The 23,469-nt window shown below is 40.0% G+C and overlaps 1 protein-coding gene across 3 annotated transcripts in view; it reads right to left on the bottom strand.

Moving 5' to 3' along the window:
- The window catches only part of LOC139320682 (broad substrate specificity ATP-binding cassette transporter ABCG2-like), a 47,283-nt gene that overhangs the window by 7,566 nt on the left and 16,248 nt on the right, over positions 1-23,469 (bottom strand). For all 3 annotated transcript variants that reach the window (XM_070949114.1, XM_070949115.1, XM_070949116.1), the window contains exons 6-14: positions 20,948-21,105; positions 19,465-19,616; positions 16,567-16,665; positions 12,801-13,030; positions 7,446-7,528; positions 6,594-6,683; positions 5,134-5,258; positions 4,734-4,888; positions 2,957-3,046 (exon numbers count right to left, since the gene is read on the bottom strand). In XM_070949114.1, the coding sequence (XP_070805215.1) occupies positions 2,957-3,046; positions 4,734-4,888; positions 5,134-5,258; positions 6,594-6,683; positions 7,446-7,528; positions 12,801-13,030; positions 16,567-16,665; positions 19,465-19,616; positions 20,948-21,105 (1,182 nt within the window). The remainder of the gene's footprint in view (positions 1-2,956; positions 3,047-4,733; positions 4,889-5,133; positions 5,259-6,593; positions 6,684-7,445; positions 7,529-12,800; positions 13,031-16,566; positions 16,666-19,464; positions 19,617-20,947; positions 21,106-23,469) is intronic.

Raw genomic sequence — 23,469 nt, 5'->3', positions numbered from 1 at the left:
GGTTATTAAATAAGAGTCTGTATGGATTGAAGCAATCTGGAAAAAGATGGTACGATTGTTTGGTAAAAGTACTTAAAACCATGGATTTCAACGCCACCACTGCTGATAACTGTTTCTTTGTAAAAAAGAGTAATGATCATATTGAATTTGTATTAATTTATGTGGATGATATTTTATATATTGGAAAGCATAAAGAGAGCAGGGAAATCTTTGTAAATAAGTTAAACGAACACTTCTCATTGAAATCACTAGGTAGAGTGAACAAATACCTTGGTGTACAAATTAACAAAACAAAAAGGGGATTCAAACTTACTCAGAAAGATAAAATCATTGAACTCCTAAACAAATGTAACTTAAATAATGCCAAGACATGTGACACACCTATGCAAACTGATTTTCTCAGAAACATTGATGAATCTTCCCCTGAGTTTAAAGACAACACATTTTACAGATCAGTTATAGGTTCACTCCTTTATATATCCAATTGGACTAGGCCAGATATTGCATTACCTCTCAATTTATTGTCAAGATATGTTAGCAGACCAACCTTGTATCATTGGGAAGCTGTCAAAAGAATTTTAAGATATCTAAAAAGTACATTAGATTTTTGTTTAATATTGGAACCCAATAATGACAAAGAACCAAAAATTACTTGTTATGCTGATGCAGATTGGGCTGGTGATACATCATGCAGAAAGAGTACCTCTGGTTATGTTTTTCTATTGAACGATTGTCCAGTTTACTGGTATACTGGTAAACAAGAACTGGTAGCCACTTCTACCACAGAAGCGGAATATGTTTGCTTGTCTAAAGCTGCAAATAACCTTGTATGGTTCAATGATTTGATCACAGATATTTGGAAGAAACCTACTTTACCATTTATTATGCATGAAGACAATAAAGCGGCCATTGAAATATCTAGATCCGATGCAATTGGACAAAGGTCCAGGCATATTGATATAAAATTTAAGCACGTGAGACAACTATCTCAAGACGGATTCATCAAAGCAATACATTGTGATACTTCTGAACAATTAGCTGACATATTAACAAAACCCTTACCTTCTAAACAACACAAATATTTAACTTCTAAATTATATGTATTATATTGTCCTGAATCTGAATGTAACTGGTGTTGTATAACGAACCGGCATTTAGAGGGGGATTTGTCAGATGTAAATGCCTTATTCTCTAATGTGTAAATAATGTATATATGGAACATCAGGGGTTAACTTATTCTTTGGACTTTAATGTATTCATAATTTACCACTCCCATTCCTGGCTCCACCCCTTGTATATATAAGGAGCCATCCTCCCCATTTTCATTGCTTCTATCTTGAATATTCAGCGAATATAGAATGCCTATTATGATTAAAGAGAAATATATTTAAATCTCTAACTTCTATTATCTTTATTGAGTCTGATCCTGAAAATATTGCAACACAAGCACTATATGCACAACAATATGCGTATGCATTCAGAAGTATTGCATATTAGGTGTGTTAGACTTACAATATACCCACTCCTGTTAAAATTGTCCCTTTGTCGACTCTGAAGATGATGTATGTGTAGCCATTTTTTATTGTCTATTCTTTTCTTAATTTTTAGGTTTGCTATTAAAGAAATTTAGTATTACTTCAAGCTTGCCACTCTCTTAACTGTTGAGAGGGAGGTTATAGAGATAAAGGGGGAATCAGGTGAAATGCTCCTGGTTCAGACCGGATCACCCGATCCGGTAGTGATGGCAGCCAGTGGTTCGGAGAACCGGGAGCAAAAATCTCTGCCCCCCCCCATGCCCAGCTGAGCCGCGCAATCATTAGAGGCTCTTTTTTTAAACTTTGAAAAGCATTTTTTCTACAACCTCTTCGGCCGAAAAAAATGCTTTTAAAAGTTTTTTTAAAAAGCCTCTGATGATCACGCGGCTCAGCTGGGATCGTCAGAGGCTTTTAAAAGCATTTTTTTCTGCAACCTCTTTGGCTGAAGAGGTTGTAGGGAAAAAAAATGCCTTTAAAAGCCTCTGGCGATCCCAGCTGTTGCCTGATCATCAGAGGCTTTTAAAAGCATTTTTTTTCTGCAACCTCTTAAGGTTGTAGAAAAAATGCTTTTAAAAGTTAAAAAAAAAAAGTTGGCCACACCCACCCAGTCACATTACCCCCACCCCCCAAGCCATGCCCACAGAACCGGTAGTAACAAATTTTACATTTCACCACTGGAGGGAATGTTATGTCTAGGTGGCATTCCTTCCCGTGTGAACAGAGAAGATGCCTGCAGCTGAAGGAAGGTGGAGTTGGGAGTCACCAGACTGATGGACTGAGAATTGATTGGAGATTGTGACTCTGTGGGGAAGTTTCAAACTTCAAACTTTTGCTTTTTATTGGGTGTAATTCCGGATCTGGGTGAGAGTCGGAATGGCACCAAATCCTTGCCAATTTGATATAATAATAACAGTAACAGAGTTGGAGGTCATCTAGTCCAACCCCCTGCTCACACAGGAGACCTATACTAGGGATTTGAACTACTGATCTTTCTGATCAACAAGCTCAGCGTCTTAGCCACTGAGCTAAGTCTATTAGAGTCTATTTATTAGAGTCTAATAAATAGACTCTAATGGAAAATGGATGCCTTGAATTTTATTTCATGGGACATGTTACTTGGAAGCTTGAGACTCTTTAGTTGTATGTTTAGCTGCACTGGGGTCATAACCAATAAAAGATATATCAATATTCTCTTCTTGTATTATTAGTCTCATGAAATTACAGAACAGAGATTCTGTAGGATGACTTGAGATCTTGAAATGACTTGATTTGTTTGCTATTCACAGTATTGTGGGCTAGAGAATGTGGATGGATGGGTGTATGTATGTACAGATGGATGGATGGATGGATGGACGGACGGACGGATGGACAGAAAGAGACATATTAGTTAATTCTTCTTTTCAAGATGATGGAGCACTTACTGTCATGCCATATCGAGGGATGCTGAAGTACTGGAGCCAAGAAAGCCACGACAGAACACTGGTGAGATTTACCAACAACCCGGAGAAAATCTGAAGATCAAATCAAAGATGCAAAATTAATTAAAAAAAGGAATGTAATTTTTGAAACTATAATCAATAAATGATCAAACATCTCCTGGAATGTTACAAGACTGTTCTATTTTCTCAACTAAATCCTTGCGCTTCCTTCTGCGTGTGGTATCGTCTGTATCCCATCTTGGTTTTTCAAACTATTTATCATTAAACTAGTGGTAAGAGAAATGCCCATATTTGGGCCTATTGGCTGAATGTTGATGTGTAACCTACACAGCCTGAACCTGAACAGTGGGATAGGGATGATAATAGGGAGAGGGACAAGCAAATGGTTAGGGTTAGTCAATAGGGAAGTCATAATCATGCAATGGAAGCACCATCTTCTTATGGGTGTTGTTGCAACAAATTCCAAAGGAAGAGGATTTGATTCCATGGTTGTAGTGGTGTAGAAAGTTAGCACCCACCCCCTCCTAGAAAAATGAAATGTTTTAGGAAATATTAAAAAGCAGAATATTATACCTCCCTGGATGAGAAATGGAGAAACATGTTTTTTAGGCAGGAAGCAGACTCACTCTTAATACCCCCCAACCTCCTCAATAGCCCACAGCAGATGTCCGCACTTAAGAGATAAAGAGATAGCTAGGTCTATTCATAGGTACATGCCCTCACCCAAAATCCAACAAAGGTAGAATTAGCCCTCTATCCATCTAGCAACAAAACTTACCACATGGCACCTGGGAAGATTAATCACCCAGCAAGGCTCAACCAAGCTTGGGACTCAAAAGACAACCTACAAAGTTACCCCTGAATGGCCCCACGGGAGTCTGACAACCAATCAGAATACAAGATCAAATTCAAAAGCCCAACAGAGGGCATAAATCTCTCTCTCTCTCTCTCTCTCTCTCTCTCCCTCTCCCTCCCTCTCTCCCTCCATCCCTCAAAACCTGGCCTAACTCTCCCTTTTAAATTTTTAAATCGTTTGATTTGTTTTATAAATTGGGTGTTTTAATTTGTGTTTCGGCCAAAATATTTAATCATTTTAAGGAACTTTTAATGTTTGTATTATCTGTATTTTATCTTGGCTGTTCACCGCCCTGAGTCCTCCGGGAGTAGGGCGGTATAGAAATTTAATAAATAAACAAACAAACAAACAAACAAACAAATAAACAAACAAACAAATAAATAAATAAATAAATAAATAAATAAATAAATAAATAAATAAATAAATAAATAAATAAATAAATGTGGTCCTGTCCACCATTAAACCCCATCTTTTCAAGCAGTCTCCATGTTTCCAGCGTCTTTCTCCCCACTTGGAACTGAACCCAGATGGACCTTTCTTCCAACGGTGCTTGACAACTTTTTTGACCCCTTGGCTACCTCTGAAGTTGGACAAAGTAGCCTTAATGAACTGCCCCCAGAAATACGCAAGATCTCCGACCTCCGGGTGTTTCGTTGCGCATTGAAGACCCTGTTGTTCCGCCAGGCCGGGCTATCAACTTAATAATTTTAAATTAGGGTATTTTAAATTTTTGGGGTTTTAAATCGGCCGAATCTATTTAATTATTTTAATTTTTAATTATTGTTGTGTCTTGTGTTTTTAAATTGGCTGTACACCGCCCTGAGTCCTTCGGGAGAAGGGCGGTATAGAAATAAAATTATTATTATTATTATTATTAATGAGACATCCGTTCAAGGTACTCACAATCATAAAAACAAAGCTGATTGTCATCAGAAGATTGGCGACAGCCACCACATCGTGTCCTGTAGCAATAGCAAGCGCCATAGAGGTTGCAGTGTATGACACCATCATCAAAGTGAACATCATTATAAAGAAAGCCTCTACGGTGGGTTTCAGGCCTTGAGAACAAGAAAAGCAGGACGGGAAAGTCAATCCTATTATATTGTCAAACATTATTTTACCTTGAGGATTAGGTTGTTTTTTTTTTTGGGTTACATAACTCATTCCGATTTGCATAAAGATGCCTTTTAATTTTTATAACGTCTATCATATAGTTTTATAGTTTAGTTTTATAACATCTATACACGAAACATTTGTTTGCAGATATATTTTTTTCCAGATAGACAAAAGATGATAAACTTACCTAACATGAAATAAACTATGCAGGTGAAAATTATGCTGGGTAAAGTCCTCATGGGTATTAAATCAGCCATTAGTTTAGAGAAGAAGTATGCAGAAATTCGATAGTATCCACTGATATATTCATGTCTATAACAAAACAGTCCCCCAGAAAATCAGAGGCTCAATTAACTTTCACTCATTAAAAATATACATGTGTCATGAATTGCAGCAGAATGACCATTCCTTGGAAATTATCCTGACTGGAATAATTGCATTTGCAAAAGATCTACAGTTTTTAATTGGACCTCTTACAATAAGTGTACACAGTACACTGAATAATAATGTAACTACTGTTTATGGAATAAATCGCAAGCTATATCCACACTCTATGCATAAAACCTAGCTCAGCATTTCAAACCTCTATGGCTGAGATCACAAACTCGATAGATAAGTAACAGTAACAGTAACAGGGTTGGAAGGGACCTCGGAGGTCATCTAGTCCAACCCCCTGCTCACGCAGGAGACCTGTACTAGGGATTCGAACCGCTGAACTACCGACCTTTCTGATCAACAAGCTCAGTGTCTAAGTTTGTAGTCAATAAAGCAATAAAGCAATCAAAAAATAAATATCACATTTTGATATATCCTAATATCAATATGTATTCTAATCACAAATTCTCATTCTCAGAATATACATATTTATTTCTGCAAAAACTGTGATTCCTTGTAATTTAAGACATTTCATATTTTCCCCTGTATATTTTTAAAATTACAGATTAAAGCCGGCATTCCAAACTTATTTAGCCAGACCTTTTGTTTCAGGAAAACTTTGTTTGTTTTTTTATCTCTTGCATATCGGTTATGCTTGCCAATTTGTTTTTAATGAATGTTTTGAATGTTCTTTGGTCTAACCATGGAGCTGTGGTGGCTCAATGGTTAGAATGCAGTATTGCAGGCTAATTCTGCCGACTGCCAACAGTTTGATCCTGCCAGCAATTCAATCCTGACTGGCTCAAGGTCGATTCAGCCTTCCACCCTTCCGAGGTCGGTAAAATGTGGACCCAGATTGTTGGGGGCAATATGCTGACTCTGTAAACCACTTAGAGAAGGATGTAAAGCACTGTGAAGCAATATATAAGTCTAAGTGCCATTGCACATTGTACTACCCAGAATCATGGAGTAGGTAGCATTCTTAATAATTATCACAGATGAAAGCTACAAATAGTCATACAAACATAAGCTTATCTAATAGGTACATTATGACCATTATCTTGAGTTTTCAGATTGCCCTACACATACACACACCACAATGAGGTTCAAACTTATACACCCCTTGAGGCCTAGAATGATCTTATCAACTCCAAGGAGACTATATTGCAAGTGAAGAGCTAATAGATTAAAAGATTTATCACCAAATAAAGAATTCTTTTAGATGTTCATCACCTATTATTATTCCTATTTTTTCTAGGAATGCTTACTTACATGAATATTTTCTTCTCTACCACAAAGAGTTCAATTGCTGAAATGCTGCTGAAACACTGATTAGTAGTCATAAAGAACATGGCACCAATTCTAGAAAAAAACACAGATTGTCATTGTGAAAAACTAGTCTTTTCAAACGGCTTTAAAAAAAATAAGTCAGCCCCAGTGCTCCTAGGTTTTATTTTCTTAGCAAAAAATGTTCTGTCACTTGTGTTCTAGAAGGTGAATAGTAGATCAAAGAGAATGGTTTAGAAAAGGAAGTTTCACTGGATCTACAAAAGAAACTGGATGAGGTTTTAAAGTTTAAAAGGGAAATACAAACAATAAACCAAGAGAGTGACCTGACTATTTTTTTTCCCCTTAAAAAGTTGTCAAAAAAGGAACAAAAAATCTTGCTTTAATCTTGATTTTAAAAATACACGTTTTATCAAAATTAAAATAAGAAAAGTTATTACTTCTGGTAACCTGTTATGTCAGTTTTGTGTGGGTGGTGTTTTTTGGCTTTATAAGCTGTTAAACAGTAAAAGTGGCAGATATCACCCTCTTTTATGAAAAGCACAGCCTATTTTCATATTTCTAGCCTTTTTCATAGCAGAATTGAAGCGCTATCTCCAAAATATAATTTGGATAATGACGCCATTATGCAAAAACAAGTACTATACATAGCGATAAATATCACACAAAATAGTGGAAGCCTCTCCACTTCTTCCCCATACATTTTTGTGTAATGAACACTTTCAATCTGTCAAAATAAGGCTTCACTTTATTTCAAGTTATCCTTGTTGGAATTTGCACTCAAAACAAATACCGGTATCACTCATTTAATCACCTTTTTATCCCCAAAGGACTCACCTATTTTGCAAACCTTTGCCATCATTTGTTACACCAAAGAATATGGCACCCACGATTAATCCCAGGAAAATTGTAACCAATAACTGAAATATAAATATATTATATTATGTTCAGTTGTATATCATCATGGTTCACAAACTGACATCATCAAAACCAAAGACAACTTTTGCTTATTTTTCTCCCCCAAATGACATTCATTCATTCTTTTAAAAATCGAAGCCATCGTGCTAAAAAAAACAAATTTTCCAGTCATCATTACTAACCGTGTTCAATTTAACATAAGATAAGATAGCCTTTATTGTCATTTTTTTTACTGTAAGCACACTGGCATACATTAAAAATGAAATTCTGTTGCCTGCTCTCAAAAGAAAGTTTATACAGTATCTACCTATACCAGGGGTGAGCAACTGTGGCCCTTTTACAACCTGTGGACTTCAACTCCCAGAATTCCTGAGACAAGCTGTATACACATATACACATGCTATGCACACACACATCACTTTCCATTTTGAATACATAGCAGAAAGAGGAAACTTCAGAGTTCAAAAGGTTGGTGCTATATTTAATTTAATTTAATTTAATTTCAAAGTGTGAATAGCTAGTTTTAGCAATGATTGTTAGTTTCAGGAGAAGTTTGGAATTGTGCTAGTAGCTAAGATAACTGATGTTTCACAAATTGGAATTTGCGTGATCTCTACACTAACATAAAAACATTGGAAAACACTTGTTCTAGTGTGATCTGCTGACTTTATGCAACCATCTTATACTACCAATAAAGGAGAATATTTGTAACTGGGAGTTGAAATAAGGAGTTCTTGGTGCTCTCTGAGCTTGATTGTTTTCTTGCAAATATTCCATTACCCAACTAGGTAACATCATCAGTGCTAGACTAGAGTAGCACTGATGGTGTTACCTAGTTAGGGTAATGAAATGTTTGGAAGAAAAGAAGCAAGCTCAGAGAGCACCAAGGACCCCTCATCTCAAGCTGCGTCACCATGGGATAAGACAGATATGGTGTGGATTTCTCACTTGTCATACAAATGTGGCCTTAGAAAGCTCCATAAATAGACTAGACTAGACTAGACTAGACTAGACTAGACTAGACTAGACTAGACTAGAATAGACTAGAATAGAATAGACTAGAATAGAATAGAATAGAATAGAATAGAATAGAATAGAATAGAATAGAATAGAATAGAATTTTTTATTGGCCAAGTGTGATTGGACACACAAGGAATTTGTCTTGGTGCATATGCTCTCAGTGTACACAAAATAAAAGATACATTCATCAAGAATCATAAGGTACAACACTTAATGATAGTCATAGGGTACAAATAAGCAATCAGGAAACAATATCAATATAAATCGTAAGGATACAAGCAACAAAGTTACAGTCATAAGTGGAAGGAGATGGGTGGTGGGAACGATGAGAAGATTAATAGTAGTGCAGACTTAGTAAATAGTTTGATAGTGTTGAGGGAATTATTTGTTTAGCAGAGTGATGGCGTTCGGGAAAAACTGTTCTTGTGTCTATTTGTTCTGGTATGCAGTGCTCCATAGTGTCGTTTTGAGGGTAGGAGGTGAAACAGTTTATGTCCAGGATGTGAGGGGTCTGTAAATATTTTCACAGCCCTCTTTTTGACTCGTGCAGTCTACAGGTCCTCAATGGAAGGCAGGTTGGTAGCAATTGTTTTTTCTGCATAAAGGCTATGTTAGCTCAAGAATTCTGGAAGCTGCAATCCTTAAGTGGAGAACAATAATACTTGTCCGAGACAAAAGGGGCCTTTAGTCTTTACAAAGGGAGCAAAACATACCGTTGAAATAGTTGAACTACAAGTTGGACTACAAGAACTACATAGCATTGTTTAAATTTGCAGCCAATGTAACGGTATTAAGCCAGTAGTGAAATCCAAATTTTTTTACTACCAGTTCTGTGAGGGTGGCTTGGTGGGCATGGTAGGGGAAGGATACTGCAAAATCCCCATTCCCTCCCCACTCCTGGGGGAAGGATATTGCAAAATCTCCACTCTGGGGCCAGCCAGAGGTGGTATTTGCCAGTTCTCCGAACTACTCAAAATTTCCGCTACCGGTTCTCCGAACTACTCAAAATTTCCACTACCGGTTCTCCAGAACCTGTCAGAACCTGCTGGATTTCACCCCTATATCAAGCCATTGAGAGTTGATCTTGAAGAGATTCCAAAAACTGCCAAAAAGACCTAGTGTCAAAAATCGTGCAACTAAGCCAATTGTATTAGAGAGCAAGGATCATAGCAAGACCAGTCTGAGAAGATTAACCCAAAGGTTTAAAGGCATACCTTGGGGCATTTACAGATTTCATTTCAAAACCATTCCTAAGGAGGTTAGGAAGATCAAAACAATTGCGAGGGGCAGGAAGTTAGAACTCTCAGCCCTGGGGGGATTATAAGGCTCTTAAAGGGCATAATTCTTGTCACAAGGTCAAGCTTTTACAATGCAATTAAAAGGGATTTTCATAACATCAGCATACCACATCAAAGGCCGTTGTGATGAGGCGATTATTGCCCCGTGGAGAGCAAAGGTTTAACAAGAAATCAAACAGATCTGATCATTTTATTAAGCTCCACTTCTAAAGTTTCCCAACACCACCAAACCTCTAAGAAATGACGGTGAAAGGGGACAGATTTTATCTGCTGCTATTTCTCCCTGGCAATTACCTTTAAAACATAACTATTACACTTGTCGGGGACCCAAAATCAGTCTTTGTTTATTGAATCTAAGAGGACTTCCACACAAAATAGAATAACAGAGTTGGAAGGGACCTTGGAGGTCTTCTAGTCCAACCCCCTGTTTAGGCAGGAAACCCTATAGCATTTCAGACAAATGGTTATCCAATCTCTTCTTTAAAACTTCCAGTGTTGGAGCATTTACAACTTCTGGAGCAAGTTGTTCCACTGATTAATTGTTCTAACTGTCAGGAAATTTCTCCTTAGTTCTAGGTTGCTTCTCTTCTTGATTAGTTTCCACCCATTGCTTCTTCTCTTCATTGCTTCTCAGGTGCTTTGGAGAATAGCTTGACTCCCTCTTCTTTGGGGCACATTCTGAGATATTGGAAGACTGCTATCATGTCTCCCCTAGTCCTTCTTTTCATTAAACTAGACATACGTAATTCCAGCAACCGTTCTTCATATGTTTTAACCTCCAGTCCCCTAATCATCTTTGTTGCTCTTCTCTGCACTCTTTCTAGAGGCTTAACATCTTTTTTACATCATGGCAACCAAAACTGGATGCAGTTTTCCAAGTGTGTGGTCTTACCAAGACATTATAAAGTGGTATTAACACTTCCCGTGACCTTGATTTTATCTATCACATACAGTCACTGGATTCACTTATCAAATCTTCCACAGCAATTTCAAGCTGTCAAGCTAGCATCCATCATTACTGAGCTCCTACAGCTGGCTAATGGAAGGGTACAAAAATGACAGCCAACTTATCCTCACCTTCATTGTTCCCTTCTCATGTCTGCTTTTTGCAGCCAGAAGGGAAAAAAATAGGGAGAATCAGGAAACTACTGTGTGAGATGAGCAGGAAAATAAGACAACAGGGTGTCTTGGCTGGAGGAAAGTAGCAAAACATGCTAGAGGCATGCCAGAGCAGGAGACTCCAACCTTGGCAACTTTAAGACTCATGGACTTCATGGACTTCAACTTCATGGACTTCAACTCCCAGAATTCCTCAGCCAGCATGACTGGCTGAGGAATTCTGGGAGTTGAAATCCACGAGTCCTAAAGTTGCCAAGATGTTAAGCCTGAATTTGATTGGGGTGTGGGATTGTTTGTATCCTTGGGTACTCTGACATGAATTTGCCATGACATGTGGCATAAGTCACACAAGGTTGGAGACGCATGCTAGAGAGCAGAAGTTCTAGGAGGCCCAAGAGGCAGAAGTCCCAGCCAAGAAGAAACTTACAGCTCCATAATAAAATATGAATTAAATCCTTTGGATCAGGAAATGGAGTGATAATCAGATTAGTTAGTTTCAGGGGTGGGATTCAAAAATTTTAGCAACCGGTTCTCTGCCCGGTTGCTGGGTGGGTGTGGCCATGGTGGGCATGGACTACTCGGCCTCCTGAACCATGGCAGGGATGGCATTTTTACCCTCCCCAAGCTCCAGAGGTTTTCCTCAAGCCTCCGGGAGGGCGAAAACGGCCTCCCCTGGGCTCTGGAGGCACTCCGGAGGCCGGAAACGAGCCCGTTTCCAGACTTCTGGAACTTCCGGGAGGCCTGTTTTTCACCCTCCCAGAGCCTCCACGTGGGCCCTGCACTTACCTGGCATCCAAAATTGGCTGCATGGAGACTCCTGAGAGGGGAGGGGAGGAGTGGGTGGGGCCAGCCAGTCCTTGCAACTACCAGTTCTATGAACCAGATGTAAAATTAGTATCCGGTTCATCTGAACTGGTCCAAACCGGCTGAATCCCACCCCTGGTTAGTTTCCTAGAGAGGCAGCATTCAAACTGGTGCTATATCTGAGAATGGGAAGGGTCTCAGAGAAGATCAGCTTTTTCTCCAGGAGAGAATTCCCAGCTGGGATTTCTCAAATTAGAAGGTGTGGGTGGTCAGAGATGCTTTAGAGGTGATGGAAAGGCATGTTAACCGAAAGCAGCAACAACCCTCTGCATTTCTCAATAGTACTGTAAAGATTTCTCTAAGAGGAAAAGTAAAAAATAATGAAGGACTTGAAAATAAGGTAGCCTAGACAACTAAGTCCCAAGCAATACCTCACCAGCTTCAGTAGCAATAGCACTTATACCGGTATTTATATATCTCTTCATAGAGTTTTACAGCCCTCTCTAAGTGGTTTACAGAGTCAGCATATTACCCCCAACAATCTGGGTCTTCATTTTACTGACCTCAGAAGGATGGAAGGTTGAGTCAACCTTGAGCTGGTGAGAATCTAACTCAGGGGTGAAATGCTCCCGGTTCGGACCGGATCACCCAATCCAGTAGTGATGGAGGCAGGTAGTTCGGAGAACCGGTAGCAAAAATCCCTGCCCCCCCCATGCCCAGCTGAGTCGCGCAATCATCAGAGGCTTTTTTTTAATTTTTAAAAGCATTTTTTCTAGAACCTCTAGAGGTTGTAAAAAAAAATGCTTTTAAAAGCCTCTAACGATCCTAGCTGAGTTGCCTGATCGTCAGAGGCTTTTAAAAGAACTGGTAGTAACAAATTTTAGATTTCACCACTGATCTAACTCCTGGCAGTCAGCAGAATTAGCTTGCAATACTGCATTCCAACCACTGCACCACCACAGCTCATCTACACTTAGAGTAAGCTTAAGACTGGAATGTCAACGGATAGGACGCTTGAAACTTTTAAAATTACCTGTGCTATGGAAGCTTGAGGATTACCTATTAAATTTTTGAACATCCGTTTGGAGACCCACTTCATCTGGTGAAAGAAGGAAGTGGAATAGGTGATTTTTTGGAAAGTGGTCTTTTTGGTTTCAACCTTTGCAGACAGCTTTTCCAATTCTGTTTTGGTTTCTTGATTGTAAGAAGAACTGGAATACTTCTCTACCAATTTCTCAGCCAGTGTCTGATCTTGAGTACCATCTTTAAAGAGAGAGGAGGAAAATTAATTACTTTGAATATTGTTTTGCATTCAACATTGTGAGAATATTGTTGCTTAAATATAAGTAGTCCTCGATTTGTGACTACAATTCAGCTTCAAATTTCTGTTGTTAAGTGAGACATTTGTTAAGTGAGTTTTGCCCCATTTTACAACTTTTGTTGCCACAGTTGTTAAATGAATCGTTGCAGTTTTTAAGCTAGTAACAAGGTTGTTAAGTGAATCTGACTTCCTCATTGACTCTGCTTGCCAGAAGTTTGCAAAAGGTGATCATGTGACCCAAGGCGCTACAACCATCATAAATATGAGCCGGTTGCCGAGCATCCGAATTTTGATCATGTGACCAGGGTGGAAGCTGCAACGATCATATGAAAAACAGTCATAAGTCACTTTTTCGATGCTGTTGTAACTGAACGGTCACTAAATGAACTGTTGTAAGTTGAGGACTACCTATATTTATAATAATAAATCCTAGACATAAACTGTTTCAACTCCTACCCTCACAATGACGATATAGAGCACTGCGCACCAGAACAACTAGACACAAGAACAGTTTTTTCCCAAACGCCATCACTCTGCTGAACAAATAATTCCCTCAAAAATTGTCAAACTATTTACTAAGTCTGCACTACTATTAATCTTCTCATCATTCCTATCACCCATCTCCTCCCACTTATGACTGTAGGACTGTAACCTTGTTGCTGTATCCTTACGATTTATATTGACTGTTTCCTAATATGATTTGATTGCTTATTTGTATCCTATGACTATCATTAAGTGTTGTACCTTATGATTCTTAATGACTGCATCTTTTCTTTTTATGTACACTGAGAGCATATGCACCAAGACAAATTCCTTGTATAGAATAGAATAGAGTTAATGTGATGGTATCATTTAATATGTTAGATGTGTGGAGAAGGGCAATGCAATTTTCACCAACCAAGTACCAAGAATAAGCATAATTTCACAGATCGGCATAAAGCAGTATGGTATTTTTGGAAGATATATTAGAATAGAACAGAACGGAATGGAATGGAATGGAATAGAATAGAATAGAATAGAATAGAATAGAATAGAATAGAATAGAATAGAATAGAATAGAATAGAATAGAATAGAATAGAATAGAATAGTGTGATAGGACACACACGGAATTTGTTTTGGTGCATATGCTCTCAATGTACATAAAAGAAAAGATACTTTCATTAAGAATCATAAGATACAACACTTAATGATAGTCATAGGGAACAAATAAGCAATCAAATCATATTAGGAAACAGTCAATATAAATTGTAAGGATACCAGCAACAAGGTTACAGTCATACAGTCATAAGTGGGAGGAGATGGGAGGTGATTGTATGTCCAATCACACTTGGCCAATAAAGAATTCTAATCTAATCTAACCTAATGATGATGACAGAAAACTGTACAAACTATAGATCTCAGCAAAGCCAGTTCAGAACTGTATGTTTGTTTGATCTATATCTGTTTTTCCTTTAGGAAGGTGAGATAGCATACATATATCTCTTCCTTTTAATTTTCTCCATAACAATCTTGGGAGATAAATTAAGCTGAAACAAAGTTACTGAATCAAAGTCACCCAGTGAATTTCTGTGTAGCCAAGTTCAAACTTTGACTTGTATCTCACTGATCATGGTCCAACACAGGGGTGAAATCTACTTACCTTACCAACTGGTATGGAAGTGCACGCGCGCGTCACATGCGCGCACGGACCCTCTGCGCATGCACAAACCTTTCTGCACATGTGCAGAGGGTAAAATACAGGTTACTTCCTGGATAAAAACAGGAAGTAACGACGACTGGGTGGGTGGGTGGAGCCTCGCGCTGCCATTGTTACCGGTTCTCCGAACCACCGGCTGCCATTGCTACCAGTTCAGCTGAACTGGTCCGAACCAGGAGCATTTCACCCCTGGTCCAACACCTTTCTTGTCACCCACAAATTGGTGGGAGTGTATATATCCTTTTACTTATTTTGAATTTTTTACCACACTTTTACATCTAAAGGTGGCTCATAGTGGTGCATACTAAAATCTAAGATGAAATAACAACAATACCGACATTAAAAGGTTGGTAAAAAGACAGAAATAGTAGACGGAACGAAGTTAGTCAATGATGGCCAAAAAAACCCAGAGTCTGCTAGTCAGGGGTGGGTTCTAAATTTTTTTATTACCGGTTCTGTGGGTGTGGCTTATTTTGTGGGCATGGCTTGATGGTCATGTGACAATTATTTAGGATTTAGCAGAGGTACTGGTCTACCAGGCTTTTAACTGCTTGCAGAGCTGTACCAATCTACTCATGTATTTTTGCAGGCACTGATCTACTCATGTATTTTTACAGGCACTGGTCTACCCATTTATTTTTGCAGGCACTGATCTACTCATGTATTTTTGCAGGCACTGGTCTACTCATTTGTTTTCTTTTAACACTGATCAGCTGTAGGGTGGCCCTTTGAAGCCCGGTGGAAAGAGTTTAAACAGTTTTTTTCCCTCTAGCCATCAGCTGGGATTCAGGAGGCAGTGAATAGATTGGGGGTGGGGCCAAATAAAAGGTAAGAATAACGCGGGGGGATGGGGGGGCACAGGGGGGGCGGTGCGGGGAGTGGGGTGGAGCGGGGGGGCAAAACCGGTTCGGTGATATCATATCGTCACCCCTACCGGCTCGGGAGAACCGGGCCGAACCGGGAGGAACGCACCACTGCTGCTAGTACCTTACCAGAAGGCAAGACAAGATGGAAACTAATCAAGGAGAGAAGTAACCTAGAAACTAAGGAGAAATTTATTAACAGTTAGATCAATTAAAATGGCTTGCCTCCAGAAATTGAGGGTTTTCCACCACTAGAGGCTTTTAAGAAGAGTCTGGACAGCCATTTGTCTGGAATGGTACAGGGTCTCCTGCTTGAACAGGGGGTTGGACTAGATGACCTCCAAGGTCCCTTCGAACTCTGTTATTCTGTTATTCTTTTTTGGTAACAACTTTTATTCTTCTTTTTTAAAGAATACATACATAAATGTACAGTTTTTTATCATACATATTATCTTTTAACCTTCATATTAGTTCATTATACTGAATAAAAAAACTTTTATTAAAAGGTACCAGCTTTTGTGGGTTGTAGCTCTCTTCACCAGATGCATAGGGTAGCTAGAGGTTTGATAAGCCTATGGTTTTAATGCAGTCCAATTAACCCTGCGGAACAAAATGTTAATCAGGCCAATTTTTCTGCCATCAATTTGTCAGGGCTGGTATTAAAAGATGATCTATGTAATGATGGATGCAGCTTTCCCTACTTTCTGTGGCGCCATGATTAGTGAAAGCTATGCAGCATTTGGGAATACTGACATACAAATGTATCTAATGTACTTGGATATATGTTTCTTGCTGTGCCATTTGCACTATTCAAATCCTAAGGGAGTTCAATGCCAGAGTTGACAGTGCAAAAAGCAGATTGCCTCTCCATATAACATACCAGATTCCGAACAAGGAGCTATCTTTTGCACACTATACCTTTGTCGGTTTCAATATGAGAAGCCACAGCTGTCGAGTCTCCATTAATGATATCCAGGAAAAAGTCAGCAGGGTTATTGTATGGTTCACACTCATAACCTCAAAAAGAAAGAAAAGAAACAAAACGCTTCTGCGTCACTCCAACGATTGATGAAAATATAGGGCAAAGCTTTTCTGACAATACCACAAACACCTACAGTACATTACTGTTTGCTAGAGTTGGCCCAAAACAGGCTTCCTAGATTCACTTATAAAATTGAGGACAGAGAAATTGGGTAGACATTTTCTCTGAATTTCTCCAGGAGAAGCAAAAAACGTATCCACCAATTTCAAAAATGCAGGACTCCGTCTTAGCAAAAATAGTAGGATCGTCACTGCTGTTTTCCTTTGGGATTTAATGCTGGTAACAGGAACCAGGGAGGCCATAAGTCAATGGAGAGTTGATTGTTTATAGCAGGAGTGCCCAACCCCCAATCCTGGTCCACAGCATGTCAGAAACTAGGCCATGCAAACAAGCAAAGTCCCCACGAGATGCAGGCAGCACATGAAACCACGCCCTCTCTGGTCCATGGAAAAACCTCTCCAAGGAACCACTCCCTGGTGCCCAAAAAGTGGGGGGGTGGGGCACTGGTTCAGAGAAGGACTTGACATTTCCATACATATCCCCCATGGCTACTTCTTAATAAATGTTTCTCCAAAATTATTTCAATACCTCCCGGTTGGACTATTGTAATGCTCTCTACATGGGGCTCCCCTTGAAGAGCACTCGGAGGCTCCAACTGGTCCAGAATGAGGCCGCGCGGGTGGTTATGGGCGCAACTCGTTGTGCCCGCGTGACACCCCTCCTGCGCGAGTTGCACTGGCTCCCAGTGGTCTTCCGGGTGCGATTCAAGGTGTTGGTTACCACCTTTAAAGCGCTCCATGGCATAGGACCCGGGTACCTTCGAGACCGTCTTCTGCCACCAATAGCCTCCCACCAGCCAGTCCGCTCCCACAGAGAGGGTCTCCTCAGGGTGCCATCGGCCAAGTTATGTCGGCTGGCGACACCCAGGGGGAGGGCCTTCTCTGTGGGAGCCCCAGCCCTGTGGAATGAACTGCCCCCGGAAATACGTAAGATCTCCGACCTCCTGGTGTTTCGCTGCGCACTGAAGACCCTGTTGTTCCGCCAGGCCAGGCTATCAACATAATAATTTTAAATTGGGGTATTTTAAATTTCTGGGGTTTTAAATTGAGCCAAATTTATTTAATCATTTTAAATTTTAATCATTGTTTTGTCTTGTGTTTTTAAATAGGCTGTACACCGCCCTGAGTCCTTCGGGAGAAGGGCGGTATAGAAATAAAATTATTATTATTATTATTATTATTATTATTATTATTATTATTATTATTATTATTACATAACAGCACATGGTTAGACTCCAAAGTTTCCAAGATACATATACAGTATTTGGTACACCTTATTAATTGTGTAATAGAACTGTGGAAAGCCTTTGGAGGCTGGTTTCTGAAGGCCACATTTCTACAAGGCTCATTGTGACAGCTTCGGACTTTTTCCTCAGGTTTTTGAACGTAAACATGCACACAAAGAAGGAGTACTAAGAAAACTGAGGGAAAGCCTCGAAATATGATGAGCTTCTGAAGGACCATCTGTGGTTACTTTGTGCAAAGCATCTTCAAATACATTACCAAGATCTAATACATAGGTTTAAATTAAGCAAGGTAATTTATAATTTTATTCATATTGATACTCCATGAGCAATCCTGCCCTTTACTGTTGTCTTTGAACCAGTGGTGAAATGTAAAATTTGTTACAACTGGTTCTGTGGGCGTGGCTTGGGGGGGTAATCTGACTGGGTGGGTGTGGCCAATTTTTTTTTTTTTACTTTTTTAAAGCATTTTTTACAACCTATTCGGGCGAATAGGTTGTAAAAAAATGCTTTTAAAAGGTTAAAAAAGGCTCTGACGATCACAGCTGTGGCGCGCAATCGTCAGAGTCTTTTTTTTAACCTTTTAAAAGCAGGAAATAATGACACCCGGGTCAGTGGGCGGAGCCTCACACCGCCATTGCTACCGGTTCTCCAAACCATCTGCCACAACTGGTTCCGGATCACCTGATCCGGTCCGAACCAGGAGCATTTCACCTGTGCTTTGTGTTGTGACTCCGGCCCCCGAACCCGTTTTATCGGAGGGAGAAGGCTCCGAAAGTGAAGGAGAGGAGTTGGCCAGGCCTCTCTCTCCAGGACCCTCCTCTTTGGCAATGCCTCAGGTGTCTCCTGAAGGAGAAGAGATTGGCCAGGAGCCAGGTATCGCCGAGCAGTCGCAGTCGGACAGTGACGAAGATAAGTCTTGGCTGGATCCACGCCAGCGTCGGAGAGACAAGTGCATGCAGCAGAAAAGGAGGTGTGCCAGAGATTAAGCTGAGTCACTTGACCACACCCCACAGGGGATAAAAGGGGGTGTGGTGGCCATTCAGGCTCTGTGACGGACAAAACTAAACAACTAGCGAGTCGCATTGTATCTCTGAAACTACGTTATCTGCCTGCCTTAGATTTAATATGGACTGGACTTGACAACTCTGTGGCTTTGTCTATTTGTTTTGGTTCTCTGTGAGTAAAGTTCTTGGCAAGCAGCTACTGGGTTGCTGCCAATCCTGTTATCGAAGGAATTTATTGTCTGCAAGTTTTATTTAACTCCTGGCTGACTGTTTGTGTGCGTGTGTGAGACGGGGACAGAATACTTTGAACTAAGAGTCATACCGAATCTTTGGCAGATTAATCTCAGAGGTAATTACTTCTCCATCAACACTGTGGTTCCAAATTAAATCAGATCCCAGATCAGTTATTTAAAAAAGAAAAGGTGATATTCAGACATTCAATAAATAGCCTTCTGGACACTTACCGATGGTCTTGAAGTATTCTAAGGCATTTTGAGCAGGTCCATGATACAAAAGTCTTCCTGCAGCCAACAAGGTCAATTTATCAAAAAGTCTGAAGATGGAGTAGCGTGGTTGATGGATGGAAAAAATAATGGTTTTCCCTTGCTTGGACATCCTGCATAGGGAGCAGAAATACGTTAAAGAACTAAAGTTAAGTCCTTAAGATAAAAGACCCTGAAAATTAATATTGATCACTCAAACCCTAGTTTTTGTTTTGTTTTTTGGGGGGAAAATGAATTAGCAATAGCACTTAGACTTATATACCGCTTTACAGTGCTTTACAGCCCTCTCTAAGTGGCTTACAGAGTCAGCATATTAAAACCTCCATCCATCCATTTATCCATCTGTCATTTTGTTTGGCTGTGCAAAATGTCAATATTTTAACTGGTTTCTTTCTTTTTATTATTCTCTTTTTTTTTTCTTTTCAGGAAGTGGGTGGGGCTGCTAAGAAAGCTGCTTCTGAATTATATCTTGATCCTCTCAAGGGGATGATGTTGTAGAAAATGGCCTTCTTTTATTCTATGTGTGGTCTTTGTGCATAAATACTGTAGCATCATTTCCTTTTATAGAATCATGGAATCAAAGAGCTGATGTGGCCCTTGGAGATCTAGTCCAACCAATGGTGGGATTCAGCTGGTTTGAGCCAGTTTGGGCAAACCAGTTGTTAAATTGCTGGCTGGCCCCGCCTTGCCCTGCCCTGCCCCGCCCCTTCCAGGAGTCCCCACACGCCCCGTTCTTGCTCCCAGGAGGCTGCAGGGAGGCCTACTTGGCTGAAAACGGGGCACGGGGGGGGTGTCGCACCCCCCCCCCGCAGCCCATTTTTGCTCCCAGGGGGGTGCAGGAGGCCAAATGCTGCTGCTTGTCACAACCCCTGGCCACACCCACCCAGCCGGTCATTAGGGCAGAGAACCGGTTATTTATTATTTATTTATTTATTTATTTATTTATTTATTTATTTATTTATTTATTTATTTATTTATTTATTTATTTATTGGTTTGATTTATATGCCGCCCTTCTCCGGAGACTCAGGGCGGCTTACAATGCGTTAAGCAATAGCCTTCATACTTTTGTATATACCTGCTTAGTAGGGCTTTTGGGCCCCCCCCAAGCGGTGTTCTTTTTTATACAAAGTCAGCTTATTGCCCCCACAATCCGGGTCCTCATTTTACCTACCTCGAAAGGATGGAAGGCTGAATCAACCTTGAGCCTGGTGAGATTTGACCTTGCAGTAATTGCAGGCAGCTGGTGCTATTTAACAGCACTTTAGTCTGCTGCGGCACCAAGGCTCAAATATTAAATTCTTTGAATCCCACCACTGAGTCCAACCTTTCTGCTCAAGGCAGCAGTCTTCTACATCACAGCCAAATGGTTGTCCAGTCTGTTTTTGAAAACCTCGAGTTACTGTCTGTGTAGTTTCTGCATGGAGCACTTCATCTAGCAATTACCTTTTCAAGAGCAGCAAAACGGCATTGGCAGTGCTGGCATCAAGGCCAGTGGTTGGCTCGTCTAAGAACAAGATGGCCGGGTCGGTAATGAGTTCCATTCCAATATTGGTCCTTTTCCTTTCTCCTCCCGATATACCACGAATGAACTGAGTTCCAACCTAATGGAAAACGGGAATGCCTATGATACTGTCTTCTTGAAAACATTTTCAGGCAGAGAGATTATTTAGCACCCAACAATACAAGACTCATATTTGAATTTGACTTTAAAACAATATAAAGGAGAATATTTGTAGCTCAGAATTGAAATGAAGGGCCCATGGTGCTCTCTGAGCTTGGTTGTTTTCTTAAAGACATTTCATAACATCATGATGATAATGTAACCTAGTTTGGGTAACGAAATGTCTACCAGAAAACAACCAAGCTCAAAGAGTACCAAGGACCCTTCCAATTGGAATATGTATTCCTTAGCAGTGGTACATTAGCACAGGCACAATGTTAATACAGTATCACTTTGGGGCACCCTTTGCTGAAGCCTTGGTAGTACAGTGGTCTAAAGCACCCTGTTATTAAGACCAGCTGCCTGCAATTACTGCAGGTTCGAATCTCGCCAGGCTCAAGGTTGACTCAGCCTTCCATCCTTTCTAAGGTAGGTAAATTGAGGACCCAGTTGTGGGGGCAATAAGCTGACTTTGTATAAATATACAAAAGGATGAAGGCTATTGCTTAAGGCATTGTAAGCCTCCCTGAGTCTCCGGAGAAGGGCGGCATATAAATCAGATTTTAAAAAAACCACCCTAATTCAGTGTTGATAAGAACAAGCCATAATGTTGTGACTCCGGCTCCCGAACCTGTCCTCATGGAGGAAGATGACTCTGAAAGTGATGGGGAGGAACTGACAAGGCCTCCCTCTCCAGGACCCTCCTTTCTGGCAACGCCTCAGGTTCCAGATGAAGGCCAGGAGGAAGGCATGTCGGAGCACCCACTAATAGGGAGTGACGAAGATCAATCTTGGATTGATCCCAGGCAGCGTCGGAGGGAGAGGCATGCGCAGCAAAGGAAGAGGTGTGGAAGGGGCAGAGATTGCTGAGTCACTGAGCCATACCCCACAGGGGATAAAAGTGGGTAGGGTTGCTCTGCAGGCTCTGTGACGGACAAAAACTCCATATTGTGAGCTTCGGATGGGATATCTTTCGGAATTAAGGCTTGGACTTTGTGAATGACTTCTGACTACTCTTTTGTGCCTTGTGAACTCTTGGTTGCCCCAGCAACGGACTACAGATACGCTGACTCCTGTTTCTAGAGGTGATAAGAAACGTGGCAGGCATTCGGAAAGTAGCTGCCAGAACTTTTATCTGCCAAAGGATTCAGGTCAGCTTGTAAAAATAAATTACTGATAGACGTCTTTTGCTCATGTGTCTGCCTATGTGAGGTGTGGGGACAGAACACATAGCAATATCTGGTTTAAGTATTCACTCTCTGTACTTCGTCTCCATTTAACCTGGTTCATATTTACTTCTGTATGGTTAATCAGAAAGCTAATAATACATTACTTTCATTTCATTTCATTAAGACCAGTTTCTCTCAGTCTGATAGTTTAGAAGCCAGAATATTGTATTCTTCATCTTTAACTTTTATTTAATCTGGTAGCGCATAAATCCTCCTGTTCTTCACTTCTACCAAAGGTTGCTACCGTGTTGTAGTTAGACTATGTAGAAGTGTTATAGATCATATCATAGGTTTCACTATTAATGCCACAAAGCACAGCCAAATTGCACTTGACTTCAAAGAAATGAAAGGAGGAATATTCCCCATGTCCTGGGGAGATAAGATATAGGTATATATCTTAATAAGGTATAGACTTAGGAATAAGCACAGTAGTGGTCAAAATTGTGGAAACCTTTTGGGAAAAGTGTATTTTTGAGGTTTGATAGCTAATAACACCACTTTTTTTTTTTTTTTTTTTTTTTTGGAGTTTCAAGATAATCATATTCCACTACTGGAATGGCCTGGGAATAGCCCAGACCTTAATGCAATCGAAAATCTATGGAGCCGACTAAAGAAACTTGTTAGTCAGAGGCGACCCAGCAATAAAACCCAGTTAATAGAAGCAATCATTCAATCTTGATTTCACATTATAACAGCTGCAGAACTAAAAGACTTGATTCACTCCATCGGAAGACATTGTAAGGCCATAATTCATGTTAAAGGTTACCCAACTAAATATTAACTGACATGTTGATAATATTTGTGTATCTCGTTTTTTCTATGGTGATAATTTTTGTATATCTCATTTTTTCTGTATGTTTCACTTTTCTTCTTTATACTGTAACTGCTATTCTAATAGCAAATCCTTCATAAAAGTTATTGCATTACATTCTTGATTAAATTATCTTTCCACTGATATATAATTTGGTGATACTACTCCCAAAAAAAAGTGGTGTTATTAGGTAGTTTTAGAAAATACATTTTTCCCAAAAGGTTTCCACAATTTTGGACACTACTGTATAGCTAGATATACAGAG

Source organism: Pituophis catenifer, unplaced genomic scaffold, assembly GCF_029215685.1.
Source record: "Pituophis catenifer annectens isolate HBS135680 unplaced genomic scaffold, rPitCat1.0.hap2 SCAF_8, whole genome shotgun sequence".
Taxonomy (NCBI): Eukaryota; Metazoa; Chordata; class Lepidosauria; order Squamata; family Colubridae; genus Pituophis; species Pituophis catenifer.
This window is presented reverse-complemented; position numbering and strand designations above follow the sequence as displayed.